Source organism: Prinia subflava, chromosome 3 (assembly GCF_021018805.1).
Source record: "Prinia subflava isolate CZ2003 ecotype Zambia chromosome 3, Cam_Psub_1.2, whole genome shotgun sequence".
In the NCBI taxonomy this organism is placed as follows: domain Eukaryota; kingdom Metazoa; phylum Chordata; class Aves; order Passeriformes; family Cisticolidae; genus Prinia; species Prinia subflava.
This window is the reverse complement of record NC_086249.1, coordinates 74064479-74087811: the sequence shown is the minus strand read 5'-3', so window position 1 is coordinate 74087811 and position 23333 is coordinate 74064479. Positions and strand designations below refer to the sequence as shown.

The 23333-nt window shown below is 38.3% G+C and overlaps 2 protein-coding genes across 3 annotated transcripts in view; one reads left to right on the top strand and one right to left on the bottom strand.

Moving 5' to 3' along the window:
- The window catches only part of LOC134548093 (cohesin subunit SA-2-like), a 61582-nt gene extending 51448 nt beyond the window's left edge, over nucleotides 1–10134 (top strand). For both annotated transcript variants that reach the window (XM_063392461.1, XM_063392460.1), the window contains exons 30-33: nucleotides 2327–2514; nucleotides 3579–3753; nucleotides 4746–4833; nucleotides 6842–10134. In XM_063392461.1, coding sequence (XP_063248531.1) covers nucleotides 2327–2514; nucleotides 3579–3753; nucleotides 4746–4833; nucleotides 6842–6850 — 460 coding nt within the window. In that variant the 3' untranslated portion in view covers nucleotides 6851–10134. The remainder of the gene's footprint in view (nucleotides 1–2326; nucleotides 2515–3578; nucleotides 3754–4745; nucleotides 4834–6841) is intronic.
- Nucleotides 10135–10271: 137 nt separating this feature from the next.
- Nucleotides 10272–23333, bottom strand: part of PPP2R3B (protein phosphatase 2 regulatory subunit B''beta) — a 44116-nt gene continuing 31054 nt past the window's right edge. The window contains exons 4-13 of the mRNA XM_063392462.1: nucleotides 23175–23277; nucleotides 22357–22431; nucleotides 18756–18842; nucleotides 18171–18327; nucleotides 16778–16826; nucleotides 15611–15700; nucleotides 14758–14933; nucleotides 11922–12040; nucleotides 11731–11837; nucleotides 10272–10442 (exon numbers count right to left, since the gene is read on the bottom strand). Coding sequence (XP_063248532.1) covers nucleotides 10298–10442; nucleotides 11731–11837; nucleotides 11922–12040; nucleotides 14758–14933; nucleotides 15611–15700; nucleotides 16778–16826; nucleotides 18171–18327; nucleotides 18756–18842; nucleotides 22357–22431; nucleotides 23175–23277 — 1108 coding nt within the window. The 3' untranslated portion in view covers nucleotides 10272–10297. The remainder of the gene's footprint in view (nucleotides 10443–11730; nucleotides 11838–11921; nucleotides 12041–14757; nucleotides 14934–15610; nucleotides 15701–16777; nucleotides 16827–18170; nucleotides 18328–18755; nucleotides 18843–22356; nucleotides 22432–23174; nucleotides 23278–23333) is intronic.

Sequence of the window (23333 nt, the reverse complement as noted above, 5' to 3'; positions counted from 1 at the left end):
TCTAAACTCACACTCAGTTCAAAGCTGTTTAAAGCCTTGTCCCATCTCTACATGCCCTTATAGAAAGTTCCTCTCCAGCTCTCTTGCCAGCTCTGTTCAGGTTCTAGAAGGTGCTGTAAGTCCTTCCCAGAGCCTTCTCTTCTCCAGGCTGAATAATCCCAACTCCCTCAGCCTGTCTTCACGGGGAAGTGCTCCAGGCCCCAGTTTGGACAGTTTCTGCATTACCCTGTCCATGTTGTCTGTATTTTAAAGAGCTATAAACATCTGTGGTGACATCCATGCAATAAGTAGTTTTCTGTTAAACTATCCTTGAAGAACTGTCATTTCATTTACCTCCTGGGAGTAGTTTTTAATTAAACAAGAGGAAAATATTTAATTGTTGGTGGGGCAGGTCAAAGCTAAATTCTGATAATTTTTTTCCTAGGACTATATTAAACCTTTTGATCAGAGAATATATTGTAGAAGTATATTCCTGAATGTATCAGATACATTTGATACCTTCAGGTAGGTTTATTCGTGGAAAAGTTTTGTGGGAAATAACAGAACCTAGGAGGGAATGTACTTGACTTCAGTTCTTACTGCTTTAGGCCTTCTCTCTGCTGCTGGGAACAAATGGGAAACAATAAAATGCACTAGAAGGGAAATTGCAATTTATCCACAAGTATGTTCATACTATGTTTCTGGAATAACAGTTTCTATTCTGGGAGGCCTAAAGTGCCTTGCAGAGGCTGGAGATTATATTTCCTCTTAGAAATATTTAAGTTTAGCTCCATCATAAATTATTGGATGGAATGTTTTAGGTCAACATGAACTTTGAGAAACAAACATCTGGTTATTTTCATTTTTCTTATTAATCATGGGATTGATGTCCAGGTCTGTATGTTAACATATGTGAATGTACCTGTAACAGATGAGATACTGAATATGGGCATTTGTTAGAAAGGACTATATTTCAACACCATCAAAGTATATGGACTTTAACCCTCTCCCCTGTAATTGCCCAGGCTGTAGCAGTAAAATACTTGGCTTGTCAATTGCTCTGTGCCACAAAATGCACTCAAGAAATGAATTGCTGGATAGCAAGCAGCATGAAGGGCCTGATTCCTGAATCAGTAGGAGTCTTTCCATTGACATTGATAGCAGTTGGATTAGACCCTGAAACTGTAGTTACAATGCGTGCTTGTTTGAAACCAACAAATTCCATTACCAGGGTTTCTTGATCCCTGGGGCCCCCAGAGTCCAGGACTCTAATTGTTTCTGAGTCGGTGCTTACCCTGACCTCCTCTCAGCACTGGTTTTCTTGTTTTGCAAAGTGAATGAAACGTCTGATATTTTCCAGGCCACTCTCCCCCCCAAAAAAAAAAAGAATTAAAAAAAAAAAAAGAGAATATGTTGCACAGACTGGTGTTAAAACTGTCACTTCTGGTATATGCTAAGGTGGGGTCTGTTTTAACAACACTGGTCTTGATTTTAAAGTGATGAACTGTAGCTGAAATGTGTTGAATATCCAGTTTCTAATCTGAAGTCAGACTTTGGTTTTCTTTTCTCATTATTATTAATAGGAATGGTCAGAAAGACTTTGTCAGAAATGTCCTGTTTTTCAAAGAGAGTGTTTGAAGAAGGCCTTTTTGCTCCAGGGAAGGTGATAGCTTCACCTGGGATTCAGGAAGGCCGAGTGTCAAGTCTGTGGACTGAATCAGACAGAACAGGGGTTTGAGACAATGTTTCCCACATCCCATGTATTGTCACAACTGCAGCACGGTTAACTGCTTCTTGCAGACACTTGACATTTTAGTGAGAGAATTGAATTGAATTTGAGCTGATAATATAGAAAAATGGTTTAATTTTGCCAGAACAGCCATTCATGGTATAAAACCCCCATTACCTGACCTGTACTGCTTCCTGTACTACTGAATCACAGGGAGCATCTCTCACTTGGGATCTCCTTTGTGTTGCAGTCCATGAGGCAGAAAAGGCCACCAGAAGAGGTGAATCCTCACAGAATTCTGCTCTGACAGCAGCAATTGGTGGACTTTCCCTGCACAGGAAGCTCTTCATAGAAGCCGATGTAATTTTGTAGTTTCTGTGGATCTTGTGTTGTTTCTAATGCTAAAAATTCAAGCACTCTTTTAGCTTTGAAAACTATTTGCATTTTAAATAGGTGCTTCAGAGATGTCAGGTATTTCAGAGAAAAACTGTCCTCTCTTCAACAGTTCTGTTTGCACCTTTGCAGAATAAAGTGAAAATCCTTTCTTGCAATACCTGCCCCAGACATTGAAGGGAAAGACAGTGAGTTTCCTTATGCTTGCTTTTGTTTTTGTCCCAGGTACAGTTACTTACGGAGGTACATAACAGAGCCGCTGCCCTGCAGAGGAGAGGAATGGCAGCCCTTGGTCTGGTACAGAAACTCTTTATTGGCAAATGAAGATGAGGAGAGCTCTGTCCGTGGCAGTTTGGGAGAGTGGGCCCCCATGGGCTCATCTAAGACATCTTTTAAAAGGAAATTGTCTAATGGTATGAAAACTTCCCAGTTCTTGATCAGCTGTATTTTCTTTGTCTGTCTGTCTGACAAAACTGCTGTATTTGCTGTTTTGCTTTGCTGTAGCAAATTTGCACATGCTAAAATGTATTTCATTCTTTGCATTAGCAGTACAGTACCACGATGTGTTGGCTGTTGTGGACTTCCCAGTTTGAACTGTGGTTTTTGCCTTCAGCTTTGTTGTTCAAAATCCCTTGACCACTCAATAGCTGAAGACTCTGAGTGAGGAGAGTTCAAGATTATCTGAATTCTGCTGTGTACTAACATCTGGCATTTGAGCTACTGAGACTTGGTTGATTGCTTTTAATTGTTAACTTAAGGGCATTGTTGCTTTAGGCCCTGTAGATAGAGACATGAGAGGTGTTTCCAGAAGTTGATTCAGATCTTAAGGCCAGATTATCTGGGCCAAATCATCTTCTAGGGTTTTTCTCTCTGTTGAATTTTTGGGGAACCTCTAAGATTACACTCCTACCTTAAAGAATTACAGTTATATGGGCTGCATCCAGGCTTTGGCAGCATTCATGGACTGCCAATCTGTAATGAAGTATTCACTACATGGATACGGTGGGACTTAGTTAAAATGTAATAAAGCCATTAAGAAAACAATTGCTAATAAAATTGCTAAGTGTTATGGACATATGCAGTTGTATGTGGAGGAAAGGAAATTTTTCCACAGTGTCTTTCTCATTCTTTCTCATAAATCTTCTTTTCAGTGACTTGCCTTCAGAGAACTTGTTCCTTTGTGTCCCCAAAGGCCCTCCTTTCTTGAGCATTATATAGACTCAGCAGTACTGATAGCAGTTATGGACCAGGGCCAAGTTCATAAATCTAGATTGCAAAAATGACCAGTGGGCAAATTAAATGGATTTTCTTTTAAGTGGCTTTTAGCTGTCTCCTTCAATAAAAGAATTCTTTGCTCCAGATGTCCTTTTGAGCTTGGCCCAATTGTTTCAGTGCTGCGGGGAACATACTGGAAATGTCCATCTCAAGACCTCTGAGGGTGAGGCTGAAGAATGACTGTGTTCACTCTCTGTTGCAGGGTCTTTGCCTGAAACCAGCCAGACTGAAGCAGCAAGCAAAGCCCCAGAGCAGCAGTGTGCTTCCCAGCTTCCTTCTGCAGCAGGGAACAGCAGAAAGAGGCTGAAATCTCAAGAGATGCGCTTGCAGGAACATTTGCCATTCCTTTGTCCACGAGGGCTGCGTAGAAGATACTGGTGAGAGTTTGATGTCTTACAAGCTCCTTCACCTGTTCTGGCATTGACACTTGGGGTCTCTCTATCCACCTTCTGTTTCTTGTAAACTTCATGAGCTAAGGGTCTGTGCCCCTTGTGTTTTTCTTACGGGCTATGTCCCAAGGACGAGTTAGGCTTTTTTGTTTCCATAGTCCAATATCTACATTTTCTGCTTTCTTCTGCCACTGTCACAGGGCTGTTGTGCCTTCTTGGGGAAATACCAAGTGTGCAGAGAAAAAGACAAGGATGGATGAAAGTTCCCTGTCCCACTTCCCATGTCCAGATTGGAGATCTGGTGCTGGTTACTCTTGGGCTGTTTGCTGCAGCCAATAGAAAATAAGTGTTGTCTGCATCTCTGGAAATGAAAAAGGATTCTTGTCTCTGCAGATCTGCCATTAACTTCTGTGTACCTTCTCTAAATGAAAGTGGCTTTCTTTTAGAGAAGTGTTGGTGCAGCATGCAGGCATGCCCGAGTGAAACCTCACACAACTTGGATGTGAGAGAGGTGTTGCAGAAACAAGGAGTCTGGAGTCTACTTTTGAGCAATCAAAGTGCTCACTTGCAGTTTCCTTTAATTCAGTTAATTTATTGAGGTGTTAGGTGCCATTTCCCCCATTAGTATGTTAAAAGGTGAAACACAAATCCTGAGAAGATGCATACTTTTCCAGGTTTTGGGACACTTGTTAAATGGACCTGATGAATACAAGTACAATAAAACAAAAATTTATTAAATATGAAGGTAGCCCCAGTTTAAATCAATGTCCTGTTTCTGAACTGCTTTATTGAAAATTCCTCAGAGCATAACCTGTTTCATACTGCAAAATTCTGGGCCAGCAACTTTAGGCTACCATGCATGGAATATCAACAGCAGATCTTACTATGTGAAATACACTGCCTTAAGCACACTTGTGCCATGTGCAGCCTCTGTTATGAGACTTCTCAAGACTTAGCTATTTTTTGTTTTTTGTTTCCAGCAAAGATGAGATTAAGACAGAAGATGTCTCTGAGGAGGGTCCAGCAGAAGACACAACTGAAGATGTTGATGTCATTGGTACAGACCAGGTAATTCTGGCTGGTTCCCCAGCTCTGAGGACAGCTGTAGTTGAGGTGGATGAATGTCAGAGTCTCCTGGGTAGCTATGTCGCAGCAAAGGGAGTTGCTCTTTTGTGGCCCTTTCCAGGATGAGAAAAGGGAGATGCCCTCTTCCCTTTCCAGCTGCAGCTGGAGTTTCCTCCTTCAGCTTGATCTGCATACTAGGGGCAATCGTTACTGTAGCATCTAGACATCCTTAGGTCATTCGTAAGGATTGAATGTCACTTGGGATGCAATAAGAGGAGGATCCCCTTTCTTTTTTCCCGTACTCTGAAGCTGCCTTATTAAGAACCATTTGCTGCAGTTGCTTCGTGTTACTGACACATTGCAGAGATGGCACTGCTGCATGGCCTGCAGGGAATATCTGCTTCAGAAATGGTGTTTGCATTGTGCTCTGTGGATTGAAAGACTCGGAATGTGTCTGATCACTGGACAGCCCTGGGCTCTTGCTGGAGTATCCCATGTTACTTGCCCTTTTCCAGTCAAGGCTGTTGGGCAGATTCAATTGTCCCCAAACAAGCTGGGGATTTGAAGGGAAGCATGAGAACATTGTGGGCTTGGAGTGGCAACCAGCATAGCCAGGGGCTTGTCTCGAGGGCACTGATTGCCTTTGGGATCCAAGTTTGGCTGCAGCTGTCTGCCTGGGTCTCAGCTCAGCCCTGGACTGGATCCTTGCAGCAGGGAAGGACTTTGAGCCCCAGTTCCAGATGCCTTGTTGTCCCAGTGGAGTCGCCAAAAACTGATGCCTCAAGAGGCCACCTAGAACAAAGACTAGACAGAGTTAAAGGAATAAAGTTGGTGTTTATTAAAAAGGCCTTCAAATGATACACCTTGGGCAGTACAACAGCCCAGCCGAGGCTGCACCCAAGAGAGATGATGGGTCACACATTTTTACACTTTGATAAGTGTTGGTCCATTTATATATTGGGATTAATTGTCCAATTACAGCTTCAGGTAATGAAGTCCCATCCTCCCAGATTGCTCTCCTCAGTTTGCTGCTGTTTACACTTTTTGGACCTGAAGCTGTTATAGAGTCCTTGGTTCTTGGGCAGGAAAAGGATTGTTTTGTCTAATGAAACTGTGAAGAGAACTTGCTAACACTTTATATGAAGTTCAGAGTTATATACCAATGCAGTACAGAATCTGGAAAATATGAAAAATAAACCTTAAGGCATCACTTTGGGCCAGTGGAGTGCAAGGACTTGGATAGGATGTTGTACAGCAGGGTCTTGTGGAGTGACTGTACTAGGAAAGGGGTGGTGGGGGGAAAGACAGGCCATGATTTTTCCTGTGCTGCAGCTAATCACAACCCTTCTGCCCCCCTAAGGGTTTCTGTGTCAGCCACTACAGGGGGTGGAGCAGTTCCTTCACGTTTTGATCCTGTATTTGCCCCTGCTCTCTGCACTTGAACATAACTCAGTGTTTGGCAGACAGTATTTTTGCAGTGAATCAACCCCTTGATTTCCAGTGACTCTGGCTATCTGGGATCTAACAACCACATTCAGACTTTGCATGATTTTTGTCTTTTTAAATGAGTTTTTGCTGTAAAGTTCAGCCAGTGTTTTTAAATATGTGGTCGGCTTTTATTTTTAAAGAAGACTAGAAGGAAAAAAAAGGGACTTCTACCTTTTCTTTCAGTCAAATGCATGTTAAAATGTAGACAGTTTGGCCCATGTACTTGAAGCAGCTCCTGCTGAAGATAGATAATAGAAGAATTCCATGGACAAAGATCAAAGCCATACAGGAATTACACTACTTATACAGTATGGTGACTTTGTAGTGCCTTTTCTGGGCTTTTTGGAGCATGGAAATGCATCTTTCCTTTTGTGGAAGCTGTAGTTCTTTTTAAGAGCTGGCTCTATGGCTAAGCTGCTGAAAGGTTAGATGCTACACTGTTACTCAGATTCTTTATGGGCTCTTACATGATGTCTCCTTCATAGTAGAGGACTGACTTAATCTCTTTTTTCTTGTGATGTAGGACAGTTAAGACACTGAGAGGATGAACAGAAGTGAAGCACATGCTCTGTTTTTTCTGCAAATTGTTTAACTTGTCAGTGTGGTGTGAGAGCATCAACTGAGGTGGCAGGAGACATGGGTGAGGTTGTCTCTGTGCCTATGGACATCTGCCCAGAACCAGTTTGTAGCACTGTGGTTGATCTCTCACCATTGCTGGCTGTGGGCGTTACTGAGGTGGCTGCTGCCATTTGAGGGTTGGGCGTTCTGAGCACCATTTCACAACTGCATCCTGATCCTTGATGCTGCCTTGGAAAAGCTCACATCTGTAAGGATTGGAATCAGGCTATTGACAAACACTGAATCAAAGCCACTGTGAACCCAGTGAGACAAGCTTGTTTGAAGCATGCGGGGGCAGTGCTCTGCAGGCCGTGTTCTTTGCTGTTTGAGGTAACCAAATGGATGGAGATCTCTGTGTTTCCTTGCACCCGGTGCAGGGAGAAAGGAGCCTGGCCCAACTGTGAACTCTGGGACCTGCTGGGTGAAGGCAAGTGCTATTTCCTGCCTGTAAAATGGAAAACCTGGATCAATCATCTGAAAGTATTTCTGAATTGCTTAGACAGTTGTGTCTAGAGCATCAGGACATGTTCCCAGGAAACTTGTGTCAAGGCTTCAAAGTAACAAAGAAAGAAACAGTGGAGCAGCTGACTATTTCATTCTGGAAGAAGTACTTTGTACAGTGATCATGTGGTGTTTACTTGGAAAAAGCCTGGAAAGACAATGTAAATAGACTGTAAATATGGCCATTCAAAAATTGGGTTTTTTTGCATTAAGAACTTCCAAATGATCTTCACTCAAGAGTGTTTCAGTGGCAGTAGGCTGGGGAGTGCAGGCTGCTTTCACTGACCCTGCTCACTGCTCCCTGGAATTGTACATTGCAGTAATCATATCAGCTTTATTTTATACATATACATATATATTTTGGATTGTAACTGTGTAAAATAAACTACAGAACTATTGCTATCCATTAGCACTGAATGTGTGATACTCCCAGACCGTGTCTGGAGAAACAATGGCAGCAACGTGTGCTGGCCTCTGCACGTGTTGTGTTACTCCACAGGCTGAGCAGCGAGTGCCCATGAAGGTGGAAGTGAAAGCCATGACTGCTGCCCAGGTGTTGGGCACACTGAAGTGGCCACAGTGAATCCAGGATTTTCCTTGTGCACAGCTGGGTGTGCAGGCTGACACAAGGGAGGTACCACTGCCCATATAATATGGTTCTCAGGTTCCCCTATGATTCCATCAGTAAATTCCTCTACCTGGACTGGGGTACTGATGTTTCCCTCATTCATCTGTGGATGATTTGTGGATCTAGGCTAAGCACTCACCAGACAGGCAGAAAAGAGCTTGACTAGGAAAACAATTATACCTGGAACCACATCAAGCAGATACATGCTTTAATTTTTGTAACAATGGGCTAAGGATGGGAATGATCCTGCAGAGACAAGGTCCAGTAATCCTCATAAGCTCATGTATATTAAGAAAAAGGACTTCTACAATAAGAGCAGGATATGTTCGACTTGGGAAAGAAGGGACTTGGTTAGCACAAGTATAATGGAGAGCAGGATTTAACAGGCACTTCATTAAACACAAAGTGACGGCAACAACAGCTACAGGCTCTACAGAAGAGATCAACCCTGCAGCATAGTGCTGTGTGACAGACATGTCACTGCACGCTGGAAAAGCCTGTGGCTGTTCCCTGCCTAGTTACAAGCCCCCTTCTTAAGAAGGAAAAAGCATCTCTTGCAGTGCAACAGATGTTCAGGATCATCTTCTGGAAAGCCACTTGGTCATCCTTTCCTTGAGGGAACAGAGCTTAACAGAAATGCTCTGTGTATCTTTACGGTTTACAAGCCCCAAACCATGGGAAGTTAGTGAAAGGTGTCCAGCCAACCCTAGAGAAATTTGACATTGGTGAGTCTGTATTACACTGGAATAATTAATAAAAAATCCTTCAAATGGTATTAAAATTACCTGAGTTCCCCTCAGTAAGGTTCACCAGCACTTCAGCAATGAGTTTCTTGATACACAGCTGTGTAGGTTTGTGCAGGAGCTGGTGTGGAGTTGAGCACAAGAGGTTTCTCCTAGCTGCTCAGAAATGACTGTCTTTTCGATGAAGAAAAACCTGCTAGAGGCTGATTGCTTTGCATATGCAGTGTTGTTGTTTAAATTTTGGGGGTCCCCGGGAAGTGCCCCCTGGAGACCCCCTGGGTCCTAGGAGCAAACCATTTCCATAAAATGCAATCCCACAATGCAGCTTTTTGTAATTACCCAACCAGACTGCATACCTGTGTAACCCATCCTATGGCAAATGGTTCTTTAACAGTAAGACATGAATTGTGTGCAGTATGTAAAAATTAGAACTGTTAAATTACATATATGAAAATCTTTATTTGAAAATACAAACATGTTTTTTAAACATTTTAAAAGATCTACACTGCAACCAAAAAATAACTTACATCTTTTTGTACATTTTTTTCCCAACAACACCTGTTTAACAGTTCAGAGTGAGGCAACAATTTCAAGCTGCTGTGACACTGATGAATATCCATGGAATGTGTCAATAGCAAACAAACAAAGGGGAGGACAGACAAAAGCACTGAATGCCCACAACAAATTAGTGCACATCACTGATCAAATAACATTTATACAAAGGATTTTAAAAAAATTGGTTCCTTTTGCATGAATTAACACACCCATTTTGGATCAAGTATGAACACTCAGACATCATTGTTAAATAATCTTTCTATGATTAACATCAATGAAAATACTGAAGTTTAAAAGGGCATGCAAAATTAAAGTTGGGGCAAACAAGGACTACACAGAGAAGAAAAACAACTTGTCTTGAGTGTTCACTTTAGTGTATTCTACTAAATATGCACAGCTTGTCAAACAAAACTCTGCTTGTAAATGAGTGCTGAGCTGTGCACTCATTGTCACGTCTCTTGCTTGCCAAGGCATAAAACCTAAAAGTGGGCTGTCTATGAGCATGAGCACATTGCAGGTGTAAATTGTCTCCTTACCTCCCATACCAGGACAGAAATACCTGTTCTCAGGTGAGATGGAGATGGTCAGTGCACCACACATCAACTTCAAGAGAATTATACAGTTCTCTTAAAAACAGTAGATTACTTTTCTCTTAAGTCAAATATTGTTATTCTTCCAAAAAGGAATTATGCAACATCTGTAAATAAATATTTTAATCTATTTTACAAACGATAAACTATTGAATAAATACAAAAATCTCATCATTCCATATGAATGCACTTCTTTTACTTAAAAGGTAGTGTAGTGATTAGATATTTTTAGCACAAAACTAAGCTGACTTCCTGGAAACAAACCCCACTGAAACGTATCAGTGTGTAGCAGACCTGCTGCAGACTGTCCCTTCTCTTCTGCAAGTGCTGACCATAAGTAACCTCTACTCAAAATCCTCATCGTAGTCACATTCATCCAAGTCTACATCAGCCAGATGGGAAGGCATTTCAAAAAATGGTCTTTTCTCCATTTGATACTTTAGAACACTGTCCCTCTGATGGTCTACAGTATTCAGTTCTGCTTCATACCTAGAAGGAGACAAAAAAAACCCAACCAACCAAACAAACAAACAAAAAAAAAAAACCCACAACAAAATTAAAGAGTCTAACTATGCCAGGGAGTGCCTAAATACTGGAATACTAACAAGGCAGCTGCAGGAAGAACATACTTTACAATATTTATTATAAAGAAACATAACCAGAACAGCATCAAGGCTCTGTAATAATTCCCTAAATTTAAGTTAGCTTACCCTCCTATCACATGCCAAACTTCCCAGTGTGAAATGCAGCTCTACTGAAAGGATTCAAGGCACACACTGACATACTACTCCAGTGAAGGACTTATAGGCTAGAAATGGTCAAATGCAAGACTGAGTACTTGCCAGAAACCTCTCAAGTTCTTTTCAAGAAAGCTGAAGTGAGGCTTAGTTAGGAAGAATGAAATACAGCTGCAGTAGGTATGATAAAAAAGAAGGAATACTGGATTGAGGGTCTTATTGACATGTGCATGAGCACCAGGAAGTGATGGCAACCGTGCTTTTAAGCAGATGCTGGAAAGCAAAACTCAGCTGTTAACCCAGAAATTATTGATAACCACCTGCTGCTGATGCAGATGAATAGATGGATAATGAAATATAAGTTTAACTTAGACATGCCAGTGAAGGCTGATATTTAAAAAAGATTAGCTTCAACACTGTAGGTGGGATCAATCTGTAATTCATAGCTTTTAAAAAAACCCACAAAATCTCTGTGGAGATTTATTGTAGCAGATTAAAAACTTGATCATTTCCTGGGTTAGGGTGACTCAGGTTCATACATGTCTTCCCAATCACTACTGAATTTCATCACATGTTTTTTTCCATCTACTTAACAGGACTGTGCAGAGAATGAGCTCTAGATACTGCTGTTCTTGTTCTTTAAAACTGCTTTATAAAGCCCTTATGTGCTAATCAGTTGTTCTTTCAGAGGAAGACATAGGGCAAAGAAGAATTAAAGACTAAGAATCCACTATGAATACTAAAATGGAGCAGTATCCTGGGTTTTTCTCATGAGTTCACCACTGATCTAAACAGAAAACAAAAGTCACCTGAAGGTTCAATTAACCATGTCACAAATTTAAAAACATGGGTTTGTAAAAAGAGATGCATATTCTAGAATAAGAGTTTTGCCTTACACATATGCACTTGGTAGTCTCATACACCATGAATTACATATTTTTGAGAAGGATATATTTTTTCTTTTTTAAATGAATTACAGTGGTGGTGAGGTTCTACTTCAGTAGAGAGGATTCATATCAATTGTCCTGCTGTGTTCTTACCCGTCATTCCACTGGTCACTTGCTGCCTCTTCTGCTACCAAGATATCAAACTCTTCAGCAGCATATTTCTCCCAGTCAGAGACCTCTTGACTTTCACCTTCACCATCCTAAACAACCACATTGCATGTTATACAAAACAGCATTAATTGCTAAGCCTGTAGCTATAAAGACTTTTAAAGCTTTCTACTCACCCGCAACATAGAAAACTGATCCTTCTGTTCATGGTCAAGGTACTTTTCAATGTTGAAAAAGGTATCAAAGAACACATTGGTCAACTTACATCGCTTTAAATCATGCAGAGTAATTTTTCCTGTAAAGAAGATTATGAGATAATTAGAGATAAAATTATTAGAGCTGAAGAGATTATTTCTCCAAAGTGGAGGAATCAAAAGGTACAGTATCATTACTCAGTCATCACTGCTCAGCATTTGCCACTGATCCTCAATGCAATGGGAGAGATGCAAACAGATAAAATACACACCTAGAGATGTGTCCTTCAAAGTGTACAAAACATTTAAATGGTTCAGATTTTTTTCCTTGCTGTGGTGGTCATACCCCACTGCCCATCAGTATGTTGGAGTGAGATGCAGTCTACCTCCCTTAGCTATTAAAAATCATTTAAGGTATTAGCTTAAGCTTCTTCAACAGATAGAAGTCTCCAGTGAGTTAGCCATGCTTTCCCAAGGGGTGCTTGGGTAGCAGGTAGGAATCTCCAATGGCAGCAGCCCTCTCTCTTCCCTGACTTGAGCAGACAAATGTGTGACAGATGACAGTGTGTGATCATGCTTCATACAGATGAATTTTTCATAGAGTCAAGGTTGCCACACTTGTCCAGTCTGATCAATATTTACTGCTTGAGAGGAAAGCTAAATGCTCAGAGGTGTTTTGTTTGATTTTTATAGTGTGATACTTTAAAGACTCACATCAATGGATGAGTTAAGCATTAGAAGTATTTGTCAGGTTGCTCAGAAATGTTACCCTATTTCAAAGCCAAATATTGAAGCTTCTGCAGAAAGGCTGAAAAATATGAGATACACAAGGGAAGACAGATGACTATCCTTAAAACTCCCCTTTATTGATTCGCCTGGAATACAGATAATCTTCCATTGTTAATCAAATAGGAGCTAACTGAAGATGTTACGGAAGAGTTCAGTTAAAGCCAGACTTGGAACAGTTTTTCCTCAGCATGGTGTCTCAGCCTCTAAAAAAGTGTAACTCAAGGACATCACAGGGAAGCAAAATCCAAATCCCATTTGTACATGGCTGCCACGCTTGCATCTGTCATGAAAGGCCCCCGTGTGTTCTGCCTGGCCTGTAGCTGGTGCTCCAGAACGACACAAATCCCCCGTGGCACCTGTGCTGTATCTGTCAGACCCACACAGATGTCTGATGCACCGCGCCATCTCAAGTGGCAGCAGCTCTCCACAACCAAGCAACTGATTTGAATCCCAGTTACATAAGCTCCCAGTTTAAGTTAGACTCCTATATTTGGTTCATTGATTTGCTCTCCAGTTTCCATTTATTGCAATGGGAGCTTAGACATGTAACACTTCTGTAGATGCCTACCACTGTCTCTCAAACACAAACACAACAGGAGGAAAATTTAAGTCATTAATTCAGGTCTCCAGAAATTAAAGTTTGCCTTTTTGTACACAGAGTATTCTATAGAAACTGTATTACAGTTTAGCCATAACTTTATGAAAGTGTCTTCTTTTGTTTCATAGCTACAAAGTGAAACATCAGTTTATGCTGCTAAGTATTTTGTAATAGAAAAACAGATTTTAAACATAATTCAGTTTTTACTAAAAAAATAAAATTCGACCCTTCTCAACTGGCCTTCATTTTTATTAGCCTGAATAACTCATCTTGGTTGTGTTTGATAGCCTTCTTTTATCATCCTCATGACATAGGGGAGATACATCAATCTTGTTTAATTTTAAATACAGAACAGAAATGTTATTATAAATGCCTTTCAGAAGCATAACAAGACTGGAAGGGAACTACTGAGCTCAGGAGGTGATTGTGAGCAACCATATAACAAATGTGCTTCTCAGAGCTTGCCTCAGTTCATTGTAAATACCCCCTAGCCCCCATGCATTACACAATGTTGGTCTAAGACTTCATTCCACTGATACTAGGGATGGAGCTTTCAGATGAATCACACTTATTATTCCTTTTTCGTTTACAATTTCTTTATTTGCCTTCAGAGATATGTTTTCACTAAGCAAATCCATTTTAACTTGTTTAAATGTGAATAGCAAACTTTACATTCTAGTTTTGAGCCATTTCAATTCTCTGGGCATGCAAAAAATCATCTCAATAAATGACAAGTGTCTTTAAAAAAAATCAATTTTCTTGTAATTTAAATATTAATACTAGAAAAAAGCAGGCAATTAGCACTACTTCGTAATTGGTTGTTAACCATAATTGTATAGAACATCATGCTCACTTCTTAAGTTTCTTCAGGTGCAAAATGTAAACTGAAGCTTCAACAGCTAAAGATGATAAAGTGTCAAATGCAGGAAAGTAGAATGCAGGTCTAGGAAGGTTCAAATGGGTGTAAAAAATAGCCAAAAACTCAGAACAGTTTATTTTTCTGTTAATTTTAAGCCCCTTGTCATGAATTTCCTAAACTGGTCTAAGAGACAAACACTTTTTAGAAACTGTTCCCTCCAGAGAAACTCAATTGAACAAGCACTGAAAGAGGTGAGAAATGCGTGAACCATCAAGAGGTTTTCCTGAGAGCCTCACGTCAGCTAGATAGTGACAAGGTTTTACTTATGACTAAATGTGGCTACAAAAGCACAAAATGAAAGCTGACAAGGAATTTTAAAGCAGCATATGAAATTTTAGTATGGAAAGAATGCCTGCCTGCTTTTGGAAGACCAATCAATTATTAAGCTTTAACAGACTTCAGTGAAAAGACAACCTCAAGGCATTTTATTTGTATGACCAACTGAGTGCTCTTAAGGCTGCACTAACTCCTAAATCCAGAGAAACAGAAGCTACAGATGGAAAAGGAGTTACCTTCATGTTGTGGCTTTACAAGATCCAGCATCTGGCACAGACAATCTTCAAATGGCAAAGGTTCTATGGCCATGTTATCTAATTTTTGGCACTGTTCTTCATAAAAGTATTCCAATTCATACATAGACAAAGCACCATCCCCATCGAGATCCATGCAGCGGAACCAGTATTCAATGCTGAAATTCGGTCATTAACAGCAAAGAGACAAACTTACTACAGAATTGCAAGATTTCACATTGCCTGTTTCAAAGGCAAAACTAGACTTAAAAATACATTCCACTAATCCATGGAAAGTCATTAAACACCACTTACTGGGTAAGAGTTACTGGTATTTGCTATGCATTATTGCATTTGCAAACACATTCGTTAATGGTGTGAAGACATGGTTTTACATTAACAAAAATCAAGGGAGACAAAGAAAAATTGAATTGTACGTGAAAACGTCAGTATTTTGGGTATGTTCCCACATTGAACAAGCTAGTGACATGTCATATGATAGGTTTCTTATCAGTACCATACAGCTTATAAGTAGCTGCACAGCTTCCCAAAGTCACTGGCATCATGAAACAGCTGCAATGTCATTATGTATGGCCTTGTTCATAAATAGGCCACACACAACTTATGAAACAATAACATTGAACTGGCCTCTTAAAAGTCATTAAAATAGATTTCTACAGCTACAACAACAGGAGACACTGATAAACAAGGACAATGCAAAGAACTGGGCCAGTTTTCCACTCATGTTTTGATAGTTTAGCCTCTTCCATTAGAGTTGCAGCTCTTCATCAGTGGTCCTGATTTAAGGACTGGAAAAACAAAGTCTTTATTTCTGCTGAAATAAATCCATTCTTACCTAGTTGGTGTTTTCTTATCCTCTTCAGATATCAAAAACCAGACAAAATCAGCGTAGCTAATCTTCCCATCTTTTTGTGCTTTTCTACCTCTTGAAAGCCAATGAGGAAAAAGAAAATTTATTTTAGAACACCCAAAATTAAGGATTGTTTTTCTTGCTGGTATTAACTATTTACTCCTAAATGATCTAGTGTTCAGAAGCAGCTTAATTGTTAACAGCAGAGCCAAATAATTTTGATGATATGTTATTTACAAGTACATATGCTTTTTAGAATTTCTATTCAGGTAGAGGTGATAAGAACTTAAAAGCTTTACAGAACTCCACTAGCTAGAAGTTTTTGAATTAAAATATGAAGATAGAAATGGAATAGATATATTCAGGAAGTAAGTGTTCATGGCAAGAACATAATGGTCTTTTTCTAATCTCATAACTGCAGCAACCAAATATCTTGTACATAGTCAACCTGTCTAAATAGGTCAGGTAGGCAGTTCCTAGACATACTACATTTCAATAATGAAATTAATTTTTTGCTCTTTTATCTTCAAGATGTCTATGAAAATATGGTATATGTTTTGTCTTGCCCAAGAAACTCAGATAAAGAAGTAAGCTCCAGACATATGCCTGCCAAGTCTCTCATTTCAGCTTTTATTTCTGTTTATGAGTTACCTTCTATCTCAGAGATACTGTGCTAGGTAACACTTCAAAAATTAATGAAATTCCATAAATACAACAGAGGAAGTCCATCCCAAGGGGGGAAATGAAGAATGATTGTCAAAAATGTGAATTAACTCAACTGGAAGCATTTCTGTAAATTTATTGATGCAATAAGCATTGATTTTATAATTAGTACTTAAAAGCTCAGGTCTTGAATGTTTTACAGGTTTGAGGGATGGAAAAAGAATGATGCTAGCATTTCTTCCTTCTTCATTCCCAGTCCTGCTAAGTCATACAACATCCAGTGGCCAGTGTTCATATGGGTAAAGAGAGTGAAGAACTTCAATTGCTTCAAAGGTTCCAAGACCACTTTAGTATTATTAGAGTTTAAACAACAATACTAAATCTTGAAATTCACTGCTCCTTTGTGAGAGGGAGCCATCTTTTTCCCATGGAACCCCACTCAATTTAACAAGCAGAAATTGGATTTAAATCAGCATACAAAATAAGTACCTTGTTACTGCTCCTGAGAAGATGCGCTCTATCATCCTATTTGAAATTGCTGTGAAGAAAGGTTTGAAACAGTGTCAACTCTATGCAAGTTATTTTTGCTTTGCAAACTCTATGCAAGTTATTTTTCATCTTATATACACAGATCAGTGAGAAAGATCAAGTGTAGTGCTCATTAATCCTTTGAGTCCTTTTAGAGAGGATCACTTAACACAAAGTCCCCAAAAGCAAAGCTATGACCGCCCAGCTTTGAATTCAAACTTAATGCAGAAATAGTAATAAAACTGTAATACAAGTAATAAAATTGGCTGATTAATAAAACTGCATTTCCCAGTTCTTTGACAAGTAAATCATGTTTTCCAGTGGCACTAAGTTTTACATGACCTTGGCAAAGAGCCAAAACAGAACTGGCACGATCATACATAATAAACATACCTTACTGATTCTGATAGGGGTCTATTTTTGACATGGTTTTGACCCATGTTTCTATTTTGAAATCATTTCAGGGATTTTAGAGACATGTCTGAACTGAGCACTGCCTTTGTAAAGGATATTTAATTTATCCTTAAGAATCTGCAAAATTAAATTGCAGGTGGCACTGTATTAGTTGTGCTTTCTTTTTAAAATGTACTAACTTAATAGAGCAGCCACTCAAATGAAAGCAGTTTTCCTTTCTCACGGTCCTAAAGCGTAGTCAAACTTTAGCAGGCAAATTTTCAGAAGCAATCAGAATTGCATTTATCTTTCTTAATGTTGGATAACACTCCATAATCACTTTGTGCTTAAGTAAGCTTTCCAGTCCTGAAAGGAACACTATTAAGATGGACATGAGGTATCTAAAAAGAGCCCCAGCAGTTCCATACAAGCTACAAGAATATTTAAAATAGGAACAAGCGTGCAAGACTACAGAATCATGTTACATGCATCAAATGTAAACCTGCTAACTAGTGCTAAATAGTATTAAACCAAAGCACACTGCAGCTGAGTTAACAAAACTCCAAAATAAGTCAAGTACCTGAAGGTATGTTTGCCTTTTCTACTCTTTCCATACCTTGCCATAAAAGTAATGCTACTTGAATAATAGCAGTAAAGTGGATTGTGTCCAAGATAACAACCCAAAACTGCTAAATAAAATAATTTTTAATACACCAACACTTAAGTGGTATTTCCTCTACTTTGTCAAGATCAGAATTCAAATTCAGAATTTTCCTCAAATGTGGTATTCGTAGATGCAAAATAGCATCACAGATGATTTGCCCTGCTTTAGTTCACTGAGTCAGCAGGACCAGCTACACCAACAGACTCATGAAACCAGCCTTGGCATTAAACCACTTCCTCACCTCAAAGTTTACAGGTCATTTAATACACGTAAACAAAGGTGCATCATTTGTCATACCATAATCATTATGTCGAGCCAAATCCTTCCGATCAATATAGAGGTCATGGTCTGTATCCAGCTCCCAAAATTTGCAATAGATAACATAAAAATGTTCATATGAGAAGTACTCTGTCAGCTGGTTAATATCAGCTTCCTCTTCCAATAATGCCACATTCTATTATCAGAAGGATAAACAGAACACATTAAAGAGTTTGTAAGACCTTTATTTGTTGAATGATCTGAGTTCTCATAACCAAGTTAATATCTAATGCTATTTCAGTGGAACAATTTTTGTTTTCAGGGACAATGCACACCATACAGTGTGACAGCAAAGCTGAACACCCATGGCACAAAATGAATGCATTCACAAAAGAATGAGTAGATCAGACCAACTTCTGCTACACACATTTACATGTATACAGCTCTAGATACAAAAAATTACATTTAAACATATTCTAATGTATGGGAATCAATGCAATTGGGGCTTCATTACTTTTTGGAAAAGGAAGAAATGCTATTGATGTTACTCCCTTAAGTCTTTAATTAATGCCGTTCTAAAACTTCTAGAAATACCTGTTTTGCAAAATTTTAGATATTACGTACCTGCAAAAAGTTGCTTTTCCTGAGCTCATTACAAGTTATTTTCCCAGACCAGGACCTATTTACTGTATAAAATATTCTCTGTATGACCTGCAAGAAAGAGAAAATGGAAAGAAACTTTAGCTATAATAATTAAATACCCATCCAAATATTTCTCAAAGATGTCTTAGTACAGCTGTATTAGAGAGCTCTATCTTTCCCCTATTTCTATTGTTCTCATTAGAACTTCTCTTGTGTTATATTATCCCCTATCCAAACCATTTCTAAATCCGCATCTAAACTCATCTATATAAGTTTGTTTTCAATGCTGCAGTACCTATCTCTCACTCAGTAACATTGCAGAATACTGATATGTTTTCCAAAAAATGTATTTTGGCAATTTCACTACCTCAAGTCTTCCAGATCTACAGGATATGATCTAATAAACTTGTTAATGTATCTTATTACTTCAGATTTAAAGACCTGCATTTGCTATAGGATTGTTTTACTTCATAATTGTATTTACAGAAATAGAATTGGGACTGTTTAAGGATCAGAGTACAGCAGATGTTGCTACTGCTGAAGTCTGCAACTACAACAAATCTACGTCTGACAGAACTACTTCCTGCAGATGCAAAGAGAATGTTTTTCCCCATTTAATTTCATCCTATTTGGAAGTTCTTGGAAAAAAAAAAACCCAGTTAATAGGATTAAAAGTAGTGCATTAATATTTTCCAAGTGAAGAACAAAAAAAAAAATCTATGCAAGAAAGATGACTAGTTCTTATGCCATGACTGATACTGGAACCAGAAACAAATGCATCCAGTTGAGTACCCAACACTTTTTTCTTTACATGTACATCAACCTTAAAATCTTAGAGGTCTTTTCCAAACTAATAGTTCTGTGGCTATTTTGGACAACTCATGCATTCTGTATGATTTTCTTGGGTTTAGTTTACAAACTAAAGACTTTAAATAAGACTTTAAAATATGTTTTTCTGCTACTTAACTGAAATCAGTATTCACCTCAATTAGTTTGACTTAAGACAACCAGATGTACATTTCAAGTCAGTCATTCCCCACTAAACAAACAAAAAAAAAACCAAACCAGACAAAACCCCATAAATATATTATGAACTATAACTGCTTAACTGGTGATTGTTTATACTTGCTAATTGGCAAGATTTGGTATTGCATGTATAGCGTTTCATTTGCAAGACAGCAGTTACTAAAATCCTCACCTCTTTAGGAAGCCCTTTCCCACAATTAATATTTCCTCCCAACTACAGGCTAAGCTTTTACTACTTCAGACTTTAATTGCAGTAAATCAATAGTTTAACCAATAATTTTTAAATTACAAATAGAAGAGTAATGTACTGATGAAGTTTTGAAAGAAAGCTTAAACTGTAGAGCAGCAAGCTCCTCAGTTCTTACTTCGAACAAGTACAGCTGGTTTAATGACTCCAGACAAAAGAATAGATTATCCTGCTTCTGAAACTTAATTAACTTAATTCTGATTGTGAGTTTAGGGAAGGCTCATTTTTGGCTTATAGTACAAAGCAATTTCTTCTAAAAAGGTTTTTGTCTTGGCTTTGCAACTTAATCCATCTGCATGTCATTATCTCATCTGTTATACATTTAACTGGTCTAAAAATAAAAACAAAATTGAATGTTTGGTAAAGACAACTGGGAACAGACAAACTGTTTTCTAAAGTAAACTGATGCAGAGTATAAGCAAATTGTCAGAGAATTGCCTTTATTATTCTGCAGAATGCTTTGTCAAAAGGGAGAAGAAATGGTGCAATACAGAGACTATAATTTCAAGAAATCATGGTTCAGGTATGCATCTAACATCCTGGCAGAATAAACACAGTATCTCATTTGTCACAGCAAACATTTTAGCTTATTTCAGCTCTGTCTTGCCCTTATGTAACTAACCTGACCACTAGACTGACCAGCAAACCTGTACCATCTTAGACAGAACAGATTGCTTTCATGGCTTACACAACATGAGCTAAAGAGATGTGTGTAATGTATATGCATATGTACATACATATATGTAGGTATATACAAAAACCCAGCAGAAGAATGGCTCATTTGGTTTGCAACTGGAAGTATCCTTTAAAGTTTTATGTAAAGTTTTTTTATGTAGCAAGGTTAAGCTAACTGAATAGAGGTATGAAATGGCTTCTTTCATTATAGGTAAAATAATCTATTATTATCATTAATAAGTTGCAGGACAGAATTTTAGAATACTGTAACAAGCTCAGTTGGTTAAAGCATGGTGCAAATAATGTCAAGGTTGTGGGTTTGATCTCTGTATGGACCATTCACTTAAGAGTTTGACTCAATCCTTGTGGGTCCCTTCCAACTCAGAATATTCCCTAATTCTGTGGCCAATTACACCATCCTAAAATATGACAATAAAAAGGCAGAGTGCTCCTGCTATTTCTTAATCTGCAGAATGGCATTCCAAATATTGTTGATATTTTCATGCTAGTTTACTTTTTAATTTAACACCAATTTTTTGATTAAACACCAATTTCTGTTAATAAAATACTTCCACCACTAATTTATTCAATATTGCTAGACTCAGACCTACTCAAATAAGTTTCTCCTCCTGTTCTTCAGGACAGGCATCAAGATTTCACAATTTTTACCAGAGCAGGATTTCATACAATCAAGAATCCATTGAGAAACAAAACAACTCACAGGCAGAACAATTCCTTCAGTCACAACTGACAAGAAAGTTCTGTGAGCTCAGGTAATCATTATAACAAGAAGCAAAACCTAATGTAACCTAATACTTGATAGGCCAGCAAGTCTCTGTAAAGAAGGATGTAATGAACAAAATCCAAATGCTCAAAAAAACCCTTTCACAATTTTAACCTGGGTCAAAGTATGAGATGGATAAAGGATGATCAACGCTGCATGTTTTTTTTGTTGGAGAATATTCATTAAGCTAGTTTTCACATGCACAAAGAAAGTGAACTGAATGTCATTTTAAAGAATTTTAATCTTTTGAGACTTCAGTGGAATCAACTGTCTAGTCTACAGTTGAGAAAATCTAATGTCACTGATTTTTCCCGTGGGTACAGAACAAATACTTCAGTCACGTAACCCTGGGAAGACAGAAATGAAACTTTTCATGTATAAAACCTTCCTTGGAAGAAAAGCCCCCAGAGAGAAAAGCAGCAAGCAGCTTCAATATTATCATTATTTCACTTAATACTGAACATAATCATATTAATATAGATGTTTCATTCAAGATTTCATTTAATTAATCCCAGACTAAGGTCAGGATTCTAATGAATGCCGTCTACAGCCACAATCAAATGTTTAAGGTAACAGCTTGCTCTTCATTTAATGTTCATTAACTTATCCGGCACTATTACAATTCACTGCTTCTCTTACTAGTATTAAATTCAGCAATTCCTTACAAATGTTAAGAACTATCATGCTTAAGAAAGACATTTTCCACAAGATTTCTAGTTGTGTAGAAATGAAGACCCTACTCTGACTCTTCTCTTCCCAATGGACAAAGATGCTTAGACATATTGACTAATCTTAATTTTGATTTTCTTAGTTTATTAAAAAAATAGCTTTTCCAGATACAAATCACTTACTGTTGTAATATACCGAGAATGGAATTCAGATGCTTCTTTTAAAAATGAAAGGCCTGGATGACTATTCACCACATCCTACAAAAAAAGGGAATAACAATATCCCAAGGAGCATTCATTAGTGACCATATAAGACAATTAGCAAAGAACAGCACACCTGCTTCCTTAACCAAAACAGTTCAGATAAACTACCACAATCATTACTGATAACTTTGTTTTCACCAAGGCTTCAGACAAATAACACTACAAAACATTTTAAAAATAAAATTATCTTTTAAACAAATCAGATAAACAAAAGCTTTCCTAAATTTTAGAAATATTATAAGATTTTTTTCCCTATATTGTAGATAGGCTGCAGATTTTGAACACTGCTCACTGTTGTAGCTTGTAATTCTGTGGCTATGATTCAGTAAAGTCAATTTAGGTTTTATTCAGTCAGGTTGTGTTTGCTGCTCTTCCAACAAACTTACTAGGTTTTGAATTCATATCCTGCTTCTCCTTTGCCCTTCAAAGGCTTATCCAGACTTAACTTTAACTGCGTTCTGAAACATAAGATTCCAATACAGGTGCTATTCCTGCAATCAACTTTAAATCTCACCATCACACTTCAAAAACACCTCACCTTATACAAAATTATTAACTGTAAAACGAATCACTCACTAGCATCTCAGTGGATCATGCAAACTACTCAGTTGCACTGAATACTATCAATAAAATTTAATGATGATCATGAAGAAGTATGTTTAGTTCAACCAAAACTCAGGGCTTTGCCCGTTCATAATTTTGTTGTGTTCCTAGAAATAGTTTCAGTTGCAATTTACTTGTAAAAAAGGAATGAAGTCTTCTTGCACCAAGTAGTTAGATCCAGGGTTCATCAGAAGGTGAACAAACTTCGCAGCATCATCATAGCAGGTCTGAAGTACTCTGCAATGCAAATATTTCCATTTAATATTCTACACAGAAAATTGCTCATGCTACCT